The sequence below is a fragment of the Capra hircus genome, chromosome 25 (genome assembly GCF_001704415.2).
Source record: "Capra hircus breed San Clemente chromosome 25, ASM170441v1, whole genome shotgun sequence".
NCBI classification, from domain to species: domain Eukaryota; kingdom Metazoa; phylum Chordata; class Mammalia; order Artiodactyla; family Bovidae; genus Capra; species Capra hircus.
The window spans coordinates 13,641,617-13,658,751 of NC_030832.1; the positions used below are offsets into that span (position 1 = coordinate 13,641,617).

A 17,135-nucleotide genomic window follows, 5' to 3' on the forward strand; every position below is an offset into this window, starting at 1 on the left:
AACAGAGAGCAGGTGCTGTGCTCCCAGAGCAGAGAGAGATCTGAAGATGCTGCCCTTAGAACTGCCACCAATAAAGGCAGGGTGGCTGGCAAGCAACAAGCTGGAACAAGAAAGCAAGGGACACCCCAGAGCCTCTGGAGGGAGTGCGCCCTGCCATCCCTTGATGTCAGTTCACTGACAATGATTTCAAACTTCTGGCCTCCAGAACTGACAGAGAATACATTTCTGTTGTTCCGAGCTACCCAGTTCGTGTTAACAGGTTACAGCAATCACATGAAACTCCTACATTCAAGAATTTGCAAGTGCTTCTAAAACCTCCGGACACTTATACAAACTCGTAATACTGACGTCTCCAAAGAATTTATCATTCATATCCTTTTGGATTTTAGTACCAAGTGTACATCTACCTCCCATTCAAAACATAGATGAAACTAAATTTTTTAAATTCTCACAGATTTAAAACATTCACTCTTTCTTCTTATATCTCCGTAACAATTTTTAGGGAGACAGCCTTGTTGCCATGAATCTCTATGTAGCATGAGTTGAGTTATAAACGATTATAGAAGCTCTCTTTTGTTCCCCTCTTAAGTGTACTTTAAGCGTATTTATCTGCGTCTTCCTCCTGTTGTCTACTGTACTTGGTAATAGTTTATCTCATGTAGATGTGCAATCAGTGTTACCTTTAGTGTTGCATTACCTCCTCAAAATTGCGTTCTTTTTCTTAAAGAAATTCTACTGTTTACCAGTGTGAGAATACCGGGGTGGGTAGTCTTTCTTCTCCAGGGGGTTTTTCCAATCCACGGATCAAACTTGTGTCTCTCACATTGCAGGCGGATTCCTTACCGTCTGAGGCACCAGGGAAATCCCAGTGTAAGTATCAGAAAATGTTAAATCAAGAAGGGACCTTAGGGGTCTAGTCTAGGAATTGCCAACCTGAGTTCTTTTGAGCCTTAAGACTCTTGGGAAGAACTTTAGGGAGAAGGGGCTCGGCAGCCACCTGGAGCTTCCAGCTCCGCTCCCCTTTAAGGAGATCAGCTCTGTTTTTAACAACAGGGTTTTGAGTCAAGTTTCCAAAAGAGGAAAAGTATAGCATGAAAGCCTCTGTTTCCAGTCTAACATTTTAATTATTTATAACTTACCTATTTTTGCCTGCACTGCACGGCAAGTGGGATCTTAGTTCCCAACCAAGGATCGAACCAGTGCCCCCTGCAGGGGAAGTGCAGAGTCCTAACTACTGGACCGCCAGGCCAGGAAAGTCCTGATGTCACACTTCCGAGAGGAAACTAAGACTTTGAGAAGGACAGTGACTTGCCTAGGCTCATGGAACTAATCAAAGACAGAGAGCTGCCAGAACCCTGGTTTCCTGATCTGTTTCTGCCTCTATTACACCACACTGATTCTACAAGGGATTAGAAAAGAATCACTTAGCCATATCCGACCTGATTTTTACAAAAGATAGAAAAAAATCACTTAAAAAACAACAGGTGTTTCCAATAAAAATCACAATTTAAATGTAACCACAAGGTGAGTGAGAGAGCAATTTAAAAGGGTCTCCTTGTTCTTCCTTAACAATTCTGAGTAGGAGGAACAATATAATTGTCAAGAGAAGTGATCTTGCTCCCCAGTCTGCTGGTCAAGGTCCTTACCACCCACATCTCCTGTGACACTCCAATCTTTGAGCATCTGGCCAAATGCAAAGACAAACAGTTTGCTTGATCAATTACTCTTTCCTGTTTCGTGCTTATAACATCTGTCCTGTCTGAAATGTCTCTGTGCCTTTTATCTACCACTAACCACCTATTAAATCAGGATCTACTACTTTCAAGAAATCCTTATGGATAAAATCGCTTTCACTTTTTCACATCCCCTCTAATGATATTGATATCATTTTTTTCTAAATCAAACATCTGGACTCACTGCCTGAAAAATGACTGTACTAATATTCACGGGGACAGCAGGATGGAAGGCTTCAACCCAAGGCCATTCTAATATGTATCTGCCCAATTTCTCACATCCCTCACTGTGAACTGTGTTACAGGTGGCCTTCCCAGTACAGGTATTCTCCCCAGTAAGATCATATGCTTCTTGAAGGCAGCCATTCAGACTCCCACTGATTCTGCCTTCTCTTATAGGCCTCAAGGGCTTCCCTGGTGGCTCACTGGTAAAGAATCTGTCTGCAAGGCAGGAGATGCAGATTTTATCCTAGGGTCAGGAAGATCCCTCGGAGAAGGAAATGGCAACCCACTCCAGTATTCTTGCCTGGAGAATCCCATGGATAGAGGAGCCTGGAGGGCTAAAGTCCATGAGGTCGCAAGAGTCAGACACAACTGAGCAGCTAAACAACAGGCCTAAAATGTCTAAAGTCAGCCTGAGTCTTGGATTGCCTGCCACATTGCCTCTGAAACCCCCCAGGAAGGCACAGCATACTGGATATCAACATATTGGCTCTAAGTTCAACACAACTAACTTTTCCTATAAGATTGAACAGATTTTTCAGTTAAGAATAGACAAAGTAGTTGACTTAAGAAGCTGCTTCACATGATATTACTTATTTTTAAACACCAGAATCACATGTGATGACAAGACGCTGACACTGAAAGAGGCAGGAGGGAAGTGCAGCTTCGTATTTCCCCATCTGAGTCTCTCTCTCAAGAGCACACACTCATTGAGTGGAAAGACTGACATTTAAATTGTTCTTGCTCCTACTCTCTTTTAGGGAGTGAAGTGGGGGCAGGGGGTGGGGTAGCAGATGGGTAAGGAAAATAGCACGTTTAGTTAACTGTGAATAGAATGTGACTCCAGTGCTATAGACCCACATGGGCTTGTTCTGTTAACAGGATAATCCAAAATATAAAATGTTACCCAGCTGCAGGATATCAGGCCTTAAGTCAAAGAATGCTCTAAGAAAAATATTTATCAATTGGTTACTTAAAACTAAAAGCCATGCCTCCATACACTTCTACTGAGGACAGTGACTACTTTCTTCTTCACATTTCCCAACCGCAGTACCTGTTACAGGGCCAGACAAAGAACTTATGTGATAACTGTTAAAAAACAATAGCAGGGCAACAGCCAGACACAAACCAAAATGAGCAAAGAATTAAGTTGAATAAAGATGTCCATCATTCAGTATTTAGAAGAAGACTGTTTTACACTATTCAGGGAAGAAAAAAAATAGTATTCTATGCCAGGTTCCTGGGAAAAATGTCATATTTTTCAAACCTTAGCACCTAACACAGGGCCTGGAGCAGAAAAAGGACTCAATGAGATTTGTGATCCTTAATTTACTGTGATCCCTCATTACTAACACTTACTGAATTGCTCTCTATATTCCGGGCATCATCTAATTAACACCTTTATATACATTGTTGTTGTTTATTCGCTAAGTCAGTTTGACTCTTTGTGACCCAATGAACTGCAGCATGCCAGGCTTTTGTGTACTTCACTATCTCCCAGAGTTTGCTCAAACTCACGTCCATTGAATCGGTGATGCCATCCAACCATCTCATCCTCTGTTGTCCCCTATTCCTCCTGCCCTCAGTCTTTCCCAGCATCAGGGTCTTTTCCAATGAGTCGGCTCTTCGCATCAGGTGGCCAAAGTATTGGAGCTTCAGCATCAGTCCTTCCAATGAATATTCAGAGTTGATTTCCTTTAGGATTGACTAGTTTGATCTCCTTGCTGTCCAAGGGACTCTCAAGAGTCTTCTCCAGCACCACAGTTCAGAAGCGTCAATTCTTCAGCACTCAGTCTTCTTTATGGTCCACACATGGTCCTGACATCCATATATGACTACTGGGAAAACCATTTATCATTGACTATACGGACCTTCATTAGCAAAGGGATGCCTCTGCTTTTCAATACGCAGTCTAGGTTTGTCATAGCTTTCCTTCCAAGGAGCAAGCATCTTTTAATTTCATGGATGAAGTTATCATATGCGGTGACTTTGGAGCCCAGGAAATTAAAATCTGTTGCTGCTTCCATTTCTTCTCCATCGATTTGCCATGAAGTGATTACATACATTACTTCCTAGCAAACTCAAAGTTACAGAGTTAGCAGGCTTCAGAGCCAGAATTTAGACCAAGGTCTGAGGATTTCCCTGGCACTCCAGTGGTTAAGACTCCAAGCTTCCAATGCAGGAGGTGCAGATTTGATTCCTGGTCAGGGAACTAAGATCCCACATGCCTTGAGGTGTGGCCAAAAAAAAATTTTTTTTTTTAATAAAATAAGGTCTGAATTACTCTAGAACCACTGCTCTTAACCACTAGGCAATACTGCCCCTCAATTTCATCAAATAAGAAAACAAAGCAACTTACACTTTGAAAACGCTCTTGTCTCAAAATCATAATTAGAGCTAAGGTCTCATTTTAAACATAATCCTTGTTTGACTGATGTTTTCACCTAGATAAATGTTAGTTTATCAGAAGACTCTCCCTATGGGTAAAATTTCTATTCTACAACAGCCTCAACTAGATGATCATAAACTTATTACCCAAACCAGAGCATATTTAAGAGTCAAGGCAGTACTATTAATAATTAAGTCAGGATAGCAGGTACAAACTGGGACAGTCCTGGGCAAACCAGGATGTACAGTTACCCTAGCCTTCACTACAGTGTTTACTTCCTATCTTAAATCAGTATTCCACCGAGTGAAGGCCGGGCAAATGTTTGCAGTGCTGGCTGTTCATGAGTTATAAGATAAAACCAAAGACAACATATAATTCAAAAGGAGTGCACTGCAGTGCAGGTACTGCCCATGGTACTTTTCTCAATGCTCAAGATCGCACAGTATTGTTACGAGAGACATCTTTTCCTCCCTATAAACAATATATTTTCTCTCATTTAAATCTTGAGTACAGGGGCCTGATTAAAAATTGGGGGCTAACTAGAAACAATTCCTGAAAAAAGGCCCCTTTATTAACAAAAAAAGCAACAGAGTCAAACCATCCCCCGCCCCTTTTTTTTACACAAAGGGGCTGCTTCCTCCAAAAGTTTATCACGTAGATGAATTTCCTGGACAAGAGAGGGATATCTTGTCTCTAAGACAGAGTTCAGGATGAAGGAGGTTAGTAGGCAAGAAGACACTTGAGGTTTTTTAGACTCCTTATTGTTGTTGTTCAGTCGCTCAGTCATGTCCAACTCTTTGCGACCCCATGGACTGCAGCAAGCAAGGCTTCCCTGTCCTTCACTCTCTCAAACTCATGTGTTTGCTCAAACTCATGACCATGAAATCAGTGATGCCACCCAACCATCTCATCCTCCATCACTGCCTTCTCTTCCTGCCTTCAATCTTATCCAACCATCAGGGTTTTTTCCTAATGAGTCAGCTCTTCACATCAGGTGGCCAAATTATTGGAGCTTCAGCATCAGTACTTCCAAACAATATTCAGGGTTGATTTCCCTTAGGATTGACTGGTTTGATTGACTGGTTTGATATCTTTGATGTCCAGGGGACTCTCAAGAGTCTTATGGTAGCAGTCGCTAAGTTGTGTCCAACTCTTGCGACCCCATGTACTGTAGCCTGCCAGGTTCCTCAGTCCATGGGGATTCTCCAGGCAAGAATACTGAAGTGGGTTGCCATTTCCTTCTCCAGGGCAAGAGTCTTATACAGCACCACAATTCCAAAGAACCAATTCTTTGGGGATCAGCTTTCTTTACAGTCCAACTCTCACATCCATACATGAAAGTGAAAGTGAAGTCTCTCAGTCGTGTCCAACTCTTTGCGACCCCATGGACTATCTAACCATCCCTTTTGAAGTCAGTTGGCATTTAGTCTGTTTCCCTTCCATCATCTTTTCTGCTGTCTTGAAGCAAGCCAACCCAGGCTGAACATGAATGTGGTGTTTCAAGATGCTTTTCTAGGAAAGGGCCCTGCAGCCAACACGCACTTCTGCATTGGACTCCTAGGGTCTCCACTCAACTGGGGTCCTTCAGCCCTCAAGAGGCTTGGAGCAATTATACTGTTTAAAAACAGAGTCCAAATGTGCAACAAAGCATATACAGAGTGTGTACATCCACTGGCTCACTTTCTAATTACAAAACCACATGTACACTACTGAAAATTCAGAATCCGTTATTAAACTGTTAGTCATTAGACTGCAAATTTGTAAATTATATTTCACGGCTGATTCTGTGTAATGAAGTGGATTCCATATTTTTGCTTCAATTATGTCTAACAGAGATGCATGGCATGGCTTAATGCAATTTCGAAGCTCCTAAGGAGAACCATTTAATTGCTCATATGGTAATGTCAGAGAACCAGACAGCTCAATTTGTAAAACAAGCCCTGCCATTCATTCTTTTATAAGCATTTTTTAACAATGACTTTTATACTAGTGGATTTACATCACTTTCATGTGGGATATTAAAATAGTCTGCCACTATCAAAAGAAGAAATAGTATATATGTAATGTTAAAATATCACTAAAATTCCCACAACATAAATGTTAGAGGAAAAAAAATTGAAACTCAAATGCAAGATAACATAGTAAAGGAGGTCTGGAAGTAACTCTCAACTTTTCAAAGTTGTAGGAAACTAAATTTATTTGGAAGAAAAATTATTTGAATTAATGGGGGAAAAATACTTATTTTTGCCTTTGGCTAGAATTATATCAACTCAGTTATGAGGTAATACTCCTATTATTTGGATTATATTACATTTATCATTTTATTCTATTTCATTTTTCTGAAAAACTGCTGGTCATGATCTGCTAAATTGATCTGACATCTCATATATAGGATGTAACCTGCAGTTTAGGGGATGGGGACTCACACCATTTTAATGGATGTCACTGAAAATTCATACCCGGTAATTATGAATAAACAGAATAACAGAATAACAGAATAAACAATAATTTGTTAATAGACATATTTTATTAACTGAGAAGTTGTTTGTAATAACCTTTCAAAAATGGACACTACAGCAGAAGAAGAATAAAATCCAGGGCCAAAGATTTGGGAACCACTGCTCTCCAGGGCTTCCCTGATGGCTCAGATGTTAAAGAATCTGCCTGCAATGTGGGAGACATGGGTTTGATCCCTGGGTTGGGAAGATCCACTGGAGGAGGGCATGGCAACCCACTCCAGTATTCTTGCCTGGAGAATCCCCATGGATAGAGGAGCTTGGTGGGCTACATGGGGTTGCAAAGAGCCAGACATGACCGAGCAACTAAGCACAGCACAGCTCGACATACACTAAAAGGTTTTCAGCCTTCAAGGTGTTTAATTGAGCTCTTGAACACATTTTGTTCAATTAAACCAGCCCACCAAAGTGTGACCCAAAATTATATTATTCACTTTCACATGAAGGACAGAAATAAAGGACAGAAATGATATGGAATTAACAGAAGCAGAAGAATACACAGAAGAACTATACAAAAAAGATCTTAATGACCCAGATAACCATGATGGTGTGGTCACTCACCTAGAGCCAGATATCCTGGTGTCTGAAGTCAAGTGGGCCTTAGGAAGCATCACTACGAACAAAGCTAGTGGAGGTGATGGAATTCCAGTAGAGCTATTTCAAATCCTAAAAGATGATGCTGTGAAAGTGCTGCACTCAATATGCCAGCAAATTTGGAAAACTCAGCAATGGCCATAGGGCTTAAATGTCAGTTTTCATTCCAATCCCAAAGAAAACCAATGCCAAAGAATGTTCAAACTACTGCACAACTGCACTCATCTCACATGCTAACAAAGTAATGCTCAAAATTCTCCAAGCCAGGCTTCAACAGTATATGAACCGTGAACTTCCAGATGTTCAAACTGGATTTAGAAAGGCAGAGAAACCAGAGATCAAACCGCCAACATCTGGTGGATCATTGAAAAAGTGAGAGAATTCCAGAAAAACATCTATTCTGCCTTATTGACTATGCCAAAGCCTTTGACTGTGTGGATCACAACAAACTGTGGAAAATTCTGAAAGAGATGGGAATACCAGACCACCTGACCTGCCTCCTGAGAAATCCATATGCAAGTCAAGAAGCAACAGTTAGAACTGGACATGGAACAACAGACTGGTACCAAATCAGGAAAAGAGTATGTCAAGGCTGTATATCATCACCCTGTTTATTTAACTTATATGCAGAGTACATCATGTGAAATGCCAGGCTGGATGAAGCACAAGCTGGAATCAAGATTTCCGGGAGAAATATCAATAACCTCAGATATGCAGATGACACCACCGTTACGGCAGAAAGCAAAGAAGTAAAGAGCCTCTTGATGAAGGTGAAAGAGAGTGAAAAAGTTGGCTTAAAACTCAACATTCAGAAAAGTAAGATCATGGCATGTGGTCCTATCACTTCGTGGCAAACAGATGGGGAAACAGTGGAAATAGTGTCAGACTTTATTTTCTTGGGCTCCAAAATCACTGCAGATGGTGATTGCAGCCATGAAATTAAAAGATGCCTGCTCCTTGGAAGAAACACTATGATCAACCTAGATGGCATATTAAAAAGCAGAGACATTACTTTGCCGACAAAGTTCCACCTAGTCAAAGTTACAGTTTTTCCAGTAGTCATGTTTGGATGTGAGAGTTGGACCATAAAGAAGGCTGAGAGCTGAAGAATTGATGCTTTTGAACTGTGGTGTTGGAGGAAACTCTTGAGAGTCCCTTGGACTGCAAGGAGATCCAACAAGTCCATCCTAAAGGAAATCAGTCCTGAATATTCATTGGAAGGACTGATGTTGAAGCTGAAACTCCAATACTTTGTCCACCTGATGTGAAGAACTGACTCATTTGAAAAGACCCTGATACAGGGAAAGATTGAAGGCAGGAGGAGAAGGGGATGACAGAAGATAAGATGGTTGGATGGCATCACCAACTCAATGGACATGATGAGCAAGCTCCGGGAGTTGGTGATGGACAGGGTGGCCTGGCGTGCTGCAGTCCATGGGGTTGCAAAGAAACAGACATGACTGCATGACTGAACTGAACCGATGTGACTATACACAACTGCCAAAACTCAAACTGTGTGTTTTTAGTGCATATAAATCGTTCCTTAATTTTTAAAAAAGGAGGGCAAATTGATTGAGTCGACTGAAAAGAAATATTCAGCAAATAACAATACAAGTGGTAACAAAGTTCACAAACGGTATATGAATAATGGCTATTTTAAAAATGCAGACCTAAACCTTCAACATTTGCATTGGACATAAAAAAGTCAGTACACAGACATTATCACAACATCATAAGTCAAGTATGGTGGTGGTGGTTTAGTCCCTCAGTCATGTCCAACTCTTGCAATCCCACGGACTGTAGCCTGCCAGGCTCCTCTGTCCGTGAAATTCTCCAGGCAAGAATACTGGAGTGGATCCTCAATCCCTTCTCCAGAGGATCTTCTTGACCCAGGGATCAAACCTGGGTCTCGTGTATGCAGGCTGATTCTTTATTGCTGAGCCACCAGGGAAGCCCAAATCTACTATACTTCAATTAAAAACAAACAAACAAACAAATCACTACCTTTCTTCACTACTCTTCAAGGCAATCAATAAAGCTCTGAATTGATGTTTTTAACATTCCACCTACTCTTCAGCTTTCCACAGCTTTCTAAGCAGGTTTAATCCTGGATAGTGATAATCATGCAAGTATCAACTCTCCAAACACCATACATTTTCCTACCAGGTGAAAACATAGCAGAAAACATAGAGAATGCCTGCTGTCTAGCACTAAACAAGTACCCCAAATACTACGCATCTCTGAGAAGCAGAGTTTCTCAGCAGCAGCAGCTGCTGCATGAACACAGCTGTTCCTTTCGGGTTAACCATGAGAGATGACAGGGACCCTCCAAGCCGACAGAGCACCTTGCAAACCTGACTTTCTCACTGGGGCCTCAGTTTCCACATGTCTAAATACTTTTATGTAGTGCCAACAGAAAAGAATTTAATTAAGAACCAGGCACTCGCATCTGTCTGTCTTTTAAAAATTGGACACTCTTGGAAAATCTTTTATTTTTAACTATCATAGACTCTATGCGTGAGTGTTTGAGAACATGAAGACATCCTGTACTTACTGGCTTATTAAGCAAAATATTTTAGTTGAAAAGGGATATACAAATGTGGCATAAGGTGTTAGTATGTAACCTTACAAATCCCTCAAGAAAAGAGGCAGAAAAGAACAGACAGGAAAAAGAAGGGGCAAAAATACACAAAAAAGAGGGGAAAAATCTGGTTATCAGTAGGGATGAAACACAGTTAGTGGCACCAGATCAAATCTGGCATCACAAGGAAAAAGGGCCATCAATTCATTGCCATAAGATACATGCTGGGCAGGCTTCCCTGATGGTTCAATGGTAAAGAATCTCCCAGCGAAAACAGAAGACACCGGTTCGATTCCTGGTCTGAGAAGATCCCACATGCCACAGAGCAACTAAGCCTGTGAGCCACTGCTGAAGCCTGTGCACCAAGGGCCCGGGCTCTGCAACAACAGAAGCCACTGAGATAAGAAGCCGCACAGCACAGCTAGAGAGCAGCCCCCTATCGGTGCAACTAGAGAAAAGCCCGCTCAGCAAGAAGACCTAGCACAGCCAAAAATAAATTAAAAAAATTGTTTTAAGATACATGCTGGGAAGACCAGGGATCCAAAAATTTCAAAACCTGTATATTCCAAGAGACTACTACTTCTGGAGTATCAATTCACTTAGACATTTTATCATGAGTGCCAATAACTACAAGGAAGGAAAAATACCACAACAAGCAAGCTCTAGTTCTAAAATGTTTACTAGTTTGTTTGGAATCACATAGAACCACATACTTGACTCTGGAACAAAAAAGAAAACCGCCTAAAGTAAAGCATGCTATAGTCACTGGAAAAAATAAGTCACTGAGACATGCTTCTTTAAGAAGGTGTTTCCTAGAACTTGGTGGGGGGATCAATTCAGAAAGATAAAGATATCCATTGCCCTTATCAATACAATTACTTCCAAAACTGAATTGGAATTATGCAGATTTAATGTTGTCAACCTTATCTTAATAAGAATTCTCAGGAAAGGAAACCGTCAATTCTTGAAGCCTCTATGTATCTTTAGGCCTTTACTGAGCAAAACTGTGACTCTGCTAATATTCAGCTATTTCCAGGGGCCAAAACCAGCAGTTTCATAGGACCCCACCCAATACAATGCCCAGTCTAATAAGCAATTCAGTCTCACTAGGTTACTGAAAGCCTTACTGCAGCAACATGCTCAGTGTCACTGAGTTGCACCTTCAAATTGAAGACTTTATTTTGCTGTTTCTACTTTTTATGCATATAGAAAAAAGATCTTAGAAAAGTTTACTGCCCCTCAGTCATGCCTTTTCCACGGGCATTAGAAAGTAGATAGGGCCCCAGGCTGGACTCAAGAACTATCTAACATTAAGAAAGCTAAACACTTAACATTTGCCACAAAGGAAACAACAAAAACAAAAACTATTGTGATAGTAACAGAAATTAAACAAATATTAAACTCAGAATAATTTTATAGCCCTTAAATATTGTTTGGAGAGAATGGATTCGATTTTAGCTAGATAAATTTCTGAAAGGAAGTTCTGGATACTTTCAATGTGATTGGAGGCATATAAATATACATATTTTTTAATATCTGATTTAACATCAAGAGACAAATGGCTTCTTTTCTCTTAATTTATATTCTAACAGCAGTAACACTGGGAGCTTCCCTGGTAAAGAATCTGCCTGCAAAGCAGGAGACCCGGGTTCAATCCCTAGGTAAGCAAGATCCCCTGGAGAAGGGAATGGCAACCCACTCCAGTATTCTTGCCTGGAGAATTCCATGGACAGAGTCTGGCAGACTACAGTCTGTGGGATGGCAAAGAGTCGGACACAACTGAGTGACTAACACACACTTAAGCAGTAACATTAGGCACAAATATAAAGCAAAAAAATGCATTATATTTACATTTAGAACAAACCTAGAAAAGTCGTGATTCTGAACTAAGTATTCTACCTAAAGAATCTCTTCCACATAAACTTTCCGACCACTCACTCAATGCCCTTTGTTTCTTAATTCCTGTGCTTCTTTTCATCCCTCTTCGCTATACAAAGTGCTTCCCCGATAAATCAGTTGGTAAAGAATCCGCTTGCAACGCAGGAGACCCCGGTTTGATTTCTGGGTCAGGAAGATCCCCTGGAGAAGGGATAGGCTACCCACTCCAGGATCCTTGGGCTTCCCTTATGGCTCAGCTGGTAAAGAATCCACCTGCAATGGGGGAGACATGGGTTCAATCCTTGGGTTGGGAAGATCCCCTGGAGAAGGGAAAGGATATCCACTCCAGTATTCTGGCCTGGAGAATTCCATGGACTGTACAGTCCATGGGGTCACAAAGAGTCAGACATGACTGAGCGAACTTTGACTTGCTATACAAGGCTTTGCCTAAACTTGTATGCCCCCTACTGTAACCTCTTTCAGAGATCGTATCTTATGCATCTTGTGTCTCTTTCTGAACTCAGCACAGGGCTTTGACTGTAGATGACCAGCAATAAAAAACCTGAAGTCAAAGTGCTCTGGGTGAAAACAGATGACGGTAAGCTCAAGCAACTGCTATCTATAATTATAACTCAAAATCCTAGGTAAGATGGAATACCCAGGCCTGGGGAACACCAATAGCTCTACTGTTAACTATTGCATATCTTGAATAAATTGCATCTAAAATCTTGAATAAACCAAGAACCACAGATGTCACAAATGTTTGGGATCAGGAACTTTGCCATGTTTCCCTGACACCTAGCATTTAAGAATCACTTACTGCCCTAGGCACCATGCGCCTACATGCAAAACCCTCCATCACAATAATGCAGAGGTCAGCTTTAAATGAACATTATAGATGTTCATCTCCTCAAGGAAGTCTTCCTTTAAGAAGACTTCCTATAAGAGTGGGATCCACAAAGGCATATCACAGAAACTACTCATTTCAAGTTTGGCTCATGGGGGCTCTTTCTGTGAGCATTTAAGTAAAGAGCAGGGATAAAAATTCTGATAGTTCTTATCAGTAATGGTCAGCAACGTTCCCACCATGCAGCTCCTGCTGCTCCTCATAAACAGTGAGGTGGGAACAGAATTTTCCAAAATCAAGTCCAGGGGATAGGGGACACCTAGCTCTGGATGAGCACAACGATCAAAAATGGGCTTGGTAGTAACTATTTAGGTTAGAAACAGGCTCCAAGTTGCCTCTCTTAGAACCAAGAGTTAGATATACAGTAAGTAAATTGGCCCCGCTCTACACCACTGTCCAACAGAACTTCTGTGGCGATGGAAATGTGCTATTGTCTGTGCTGCACTACAAACCACGTTGTGACTGCTGAACACTTGAAATGTGGCTCATGTGACTGAAGAACTGAATTTTAAACTTACTCAATTTTAATTAATTAGATTTAAATTTAAACTGCCAAATATGGCTGATGGATGGTACAGCTCTAGATTCTCTAAGTCAGTGGTTCTCAACCAGAGGGGATCCTCTCACCCCAGGGGACAACTGCCTCAATTTGAGATGTTACTGGCATTGAGCAGGTGGAGGTCAGGAATGCAGCTAAACACCCCACAGTGCATAGGATGGCCCCCACGGCAGAGAACGACCCAGCCCAATGTCAGGGGTGTCAAGGAGGAGACATCTGCTCTAAGTTTACTCAAGGCTGGAATTAAAGTAAATGCAAAACAAACTGCAATACACCTTGTCTAAACATAATACCCAGGAAGAATGAGATTTTTTCCCCAAGCAACAGGAAAAGGTCTGGGCTGTTCTACAAGTTTAAAGTAGCAGGTTTTTACTAACAGGTGTATGTAGGTGTGCTGAATACCTCATTAAGATCTTCAGCACCAGTGTTATTACTTCCTGTGGCATTTTTTAAACTTGGATCAACATTTTACTTAAACATAAGTAAACACTGTGACACTCGTTCCTTATGAGTTGGACATACAGTATTGATGGTTTGGGGCTCCTACTCTTCTAGTTTGAATTTCTTGCCCCTTGAATTACACTGGGCTTCCCTTGTGGCTCGGGCTTCCTTTGGCTCAGACAGTAAAGCATCTGTCTACAATGCGGGAGACCTAGGTTCGATCCCTGGATCGGGAAGATCCCCTGGAGAAGGAAATGGCAATCCACTCCAGTACTATTGCCTGGAAAATCCCATGGAAAGAGGAGCTTGCTAGGCTACAGTCCATGGGGTCGCAAAGAGTCAGACACGACTGAGCGACTTCACTTTCCCTTTCCTTTGTGGTTCAGCTGGTAAAGAATCCGCCTGCAATGTGGGAGACCTGGGTTTGATCTTGGGTTGGGAAGATCCCCTGGAGAAGGGAAAGGCTACCCACTCCAGTATTCTGGCCTGGAGAATTCCATGGACCATACAGTCCATGGGGTCGCAAAGAGTTGGACATGACTAAGCGGCTTTCACTTTCACTTTAATTACCCTATCTCTAGTTTTTCCGGACAATAATTTTGAATACAAAAAGACAACTGATATATTGTGAAAGAAAAATCAAGGCAAGGAAAAGGCTCTGTCATCACAGGTTTGCAGTCTGAATATTACTTAAAGAAAAAGCAAGGGTACAAAATGACATTTGGACCAAAGGAAATGTACTGAGTGATCCTATTAAACAGCGATGGCACAGTACAGTGTAGAGTGAGAGAGATTACTTGAAATTTTAGAGGATGGGTATTAAATAACATTGTGGTTTCTGTAGCTAGTATTAATCATGCAGGGATCAGTTTAAAGGGGATTATTCAGAACTGCTCAAAAGGTTCTTAAATTTACACATACTAGCAATGTAGAATTTAACACAGAATCGTCTGTTCCTCAAAGAAACCAGAATAATGGGCACAATGCAATGTTTTACTTTGATGCAAACTATTTTTCAGAACACAAAATCCTCAACATTCATATTACAGCAATGCTTTTTCTTTTCTGCCCACTTAGCACCAAGAGAAACTGTTCATTACAAGGAAAGCCCTCTATCGCTTCAAGGAATATAAAAATAAGACACAGTACTAGTTCTGAAAAACTTACATTCAAAGTTTCCACACTGGCCAAAGGCAGAGACTTCCAGCCCACACGTTCTGAATTCCTAAAAGATCACTGTAATTGTGAATGCGCCAGGCTTAAGCATGTCGGAGTTTCAGTACCTCTTCAGATCTTCATTTGAAGAGTTTAGATCTTTTATTATCAATTAACTCTTAGGGACCAAACACTGTGATATACTGATCAAATACCCAAAAAGTAGTATGTAAACAACTCACTCTTTCCTAGATTTGCCTGTAATGAACTATTCCTGGAGGAAAACACTCCAGTTCTTTCAGTTTCTAACGGAAATGACACAAAGCTGCTCCCATCTTCTTTATGAAACTGGAAAGGAAACAACACTGAGGGGAAATTGTTAGCATCATTTGGTATTCAACCACTGGTCCACATGCGCTGTAGACCTGGGGTTCTGGGTCTCGGCACTACTGATCATCTCTGGCATGGTGTCTGTCCCGAGCAATGTCGCATGTTAGCGGAATCCCTGGCCTCTACTTACTAGGAACCAGAGGCCCCTCCCTAATTCCTGGTTGTGACAACAAAAATATGTATCCAAACGTTGACCAAATATCCCCCGGGGTGGGAAAAACTGCCTGGTGGTTGAGAAACACTGATTTAGACTGAAAACTCCAAAAAAAGATAGACACTGTGTTCATCAAAAGCCTGGGAAGGCTGTTCCTAGGCAGAAACATTCACCACAGAGGCAGTGGAATAAAAACATATTATCTTTGCCCTTTCTTGATTCCTTCCACCCACTTTATGAGAAATAACCAACGTGTAGGCTAAATCGCATGTGAAGACCTCTGGCTCAACTTGTAGTTAACTCCCTTCAACTCGCCAGTGACAACTGAATAAATCTATAGCAGCTGCTGCACTGAAAAAAATGACCAAATATTTGCCAGTTCAAAATTAAAATAAAGCAGTCTTAAAACACTACCATCGCTCCTGAACACCACATAACTGAAAAACCCGGTCTGGACAAGCAGACTCCCAAGGAAGGACTCCGGAGGCGGGCAGAAAGTCAAGGTCTGAAGGTAGGGATCCGTGAAGAAACCTAAGCTCTGGTTCTCGTTTACCCGCCCTAAATCCGGGACAATTAGAATCCATTTCACATGCCAGAGCGGTCAGCTAGGTACACCACGCTGCTGTTCTCCCAAGAGGAGACCAGAGGAAAACGCTCCTTCCAGTGGTTTTCCGACTGACCCCAGGGTCTCCCTTGGCCACAAAAAGGGGGAGCCAGAAAGTTGCGCGGCAGCAGCATCGCCCGGAACGAAAGTCACCATCTGCAGAAGCCCCGCCCCTTTCTGGACCTCAGGGGTCTTTAAACTACCGCATCAGAATCACGTGGGGACCTTGTTTAACCCACAAATCCCAGTCTCGCCCCCCTGAGGTTCGGACTTCGAGGCTGAAAATCTGGATTTTTTTTCCTTAACCAAGGGCCCCAGGTGACTCCAAAGCACGCTAAAGAAAGCAAACTCGGAGACCGCAGACAACCTACAGGTTTGCAGTTGGCTTCGAAACAACTGGGGCTTCATTCCAGGCGCTTCTGGGGCCGCAGACTGCTGGCTCTGTCATTCGAGAGGGCGAGCCGAGCGGAGGCAGGCGCCACGGTCGGCCCCGAGGCCCCCGACTGGGCTCTGGGTCGCTCGCAGCCCCCGCACAGAACCCGGCCCCGAAGACCCCTCCCGGTCCACGGGGACCCTAGAGACCCCCGGGCCCCGTGACGTGACCAGGGCCCAGCCGCGAGGGCCGAGACGGACGCCCTCGCAGCCAGACCACCTCAGGCGGGCCCGTTAGACCCCGGTCCCCTCCCGAGTCACAATGGCAGCTCCCGAGCGGCAAACAGTCGCCCCGGAGGAGGGGGGTTTCGGGTCGCCGCGCCGCGTCCATCCCCAAGCTACGGACCTTCTTCTCCAGGGACGCGTCCATGGCTGAGGCGGCCGGTGGAGCCAGAAGGAGGCTCGGCAGTCCCAGGCGCTACTTCCGCCTCCCGCGCCCCGCCGCCGTTTCCACGCTGGCAGCGCTGACGTCCAGCGCGCCCGCGGCGGGCAGGGCCGAGATGAGGTGGAGCTGCCCAACAGCGCCGCTGGGAGGGGAATGCGGGTCTCGGGGTGCAGAGGTGGGGGCGGGGGCGGGGCG

General features: G+C 42.9%; 1 protein-coding gene across 2 annotated transcripts in view; it reads right to left on the reverse strand.

Annotated features, from left to right (window-relative positions):
• PDXDC1 (pyridoxal dependent decarboxylase domain containing 1) overlaps positions 1-17,102 on the reverse strand; it is a 54,870-nt gene extending 37,768 nt beyond the window's left edge. The window contains exons 1-2 of one of the 2 annotated variants that reach the window (XM_018040591.1): positions 16,902-17,102; positions 14,988-15,045 (exon numbers count right to left, since the gene is read on the reverse strand). Coding sequence is in view for 1 of the 2 variants with exons in the window: in XM_018040590.1 (XP_017896079.1) it covers positions 16,902-16,925 (24 nt within the window). In the remaining variant the exon portion in view is untranslated. The remainder of the gene's footprint in view (positions 1-14,987; positions 15,046-16,901) is intronic. The other variant, XM_018040590.1, reaches the window with a different exon arrangement.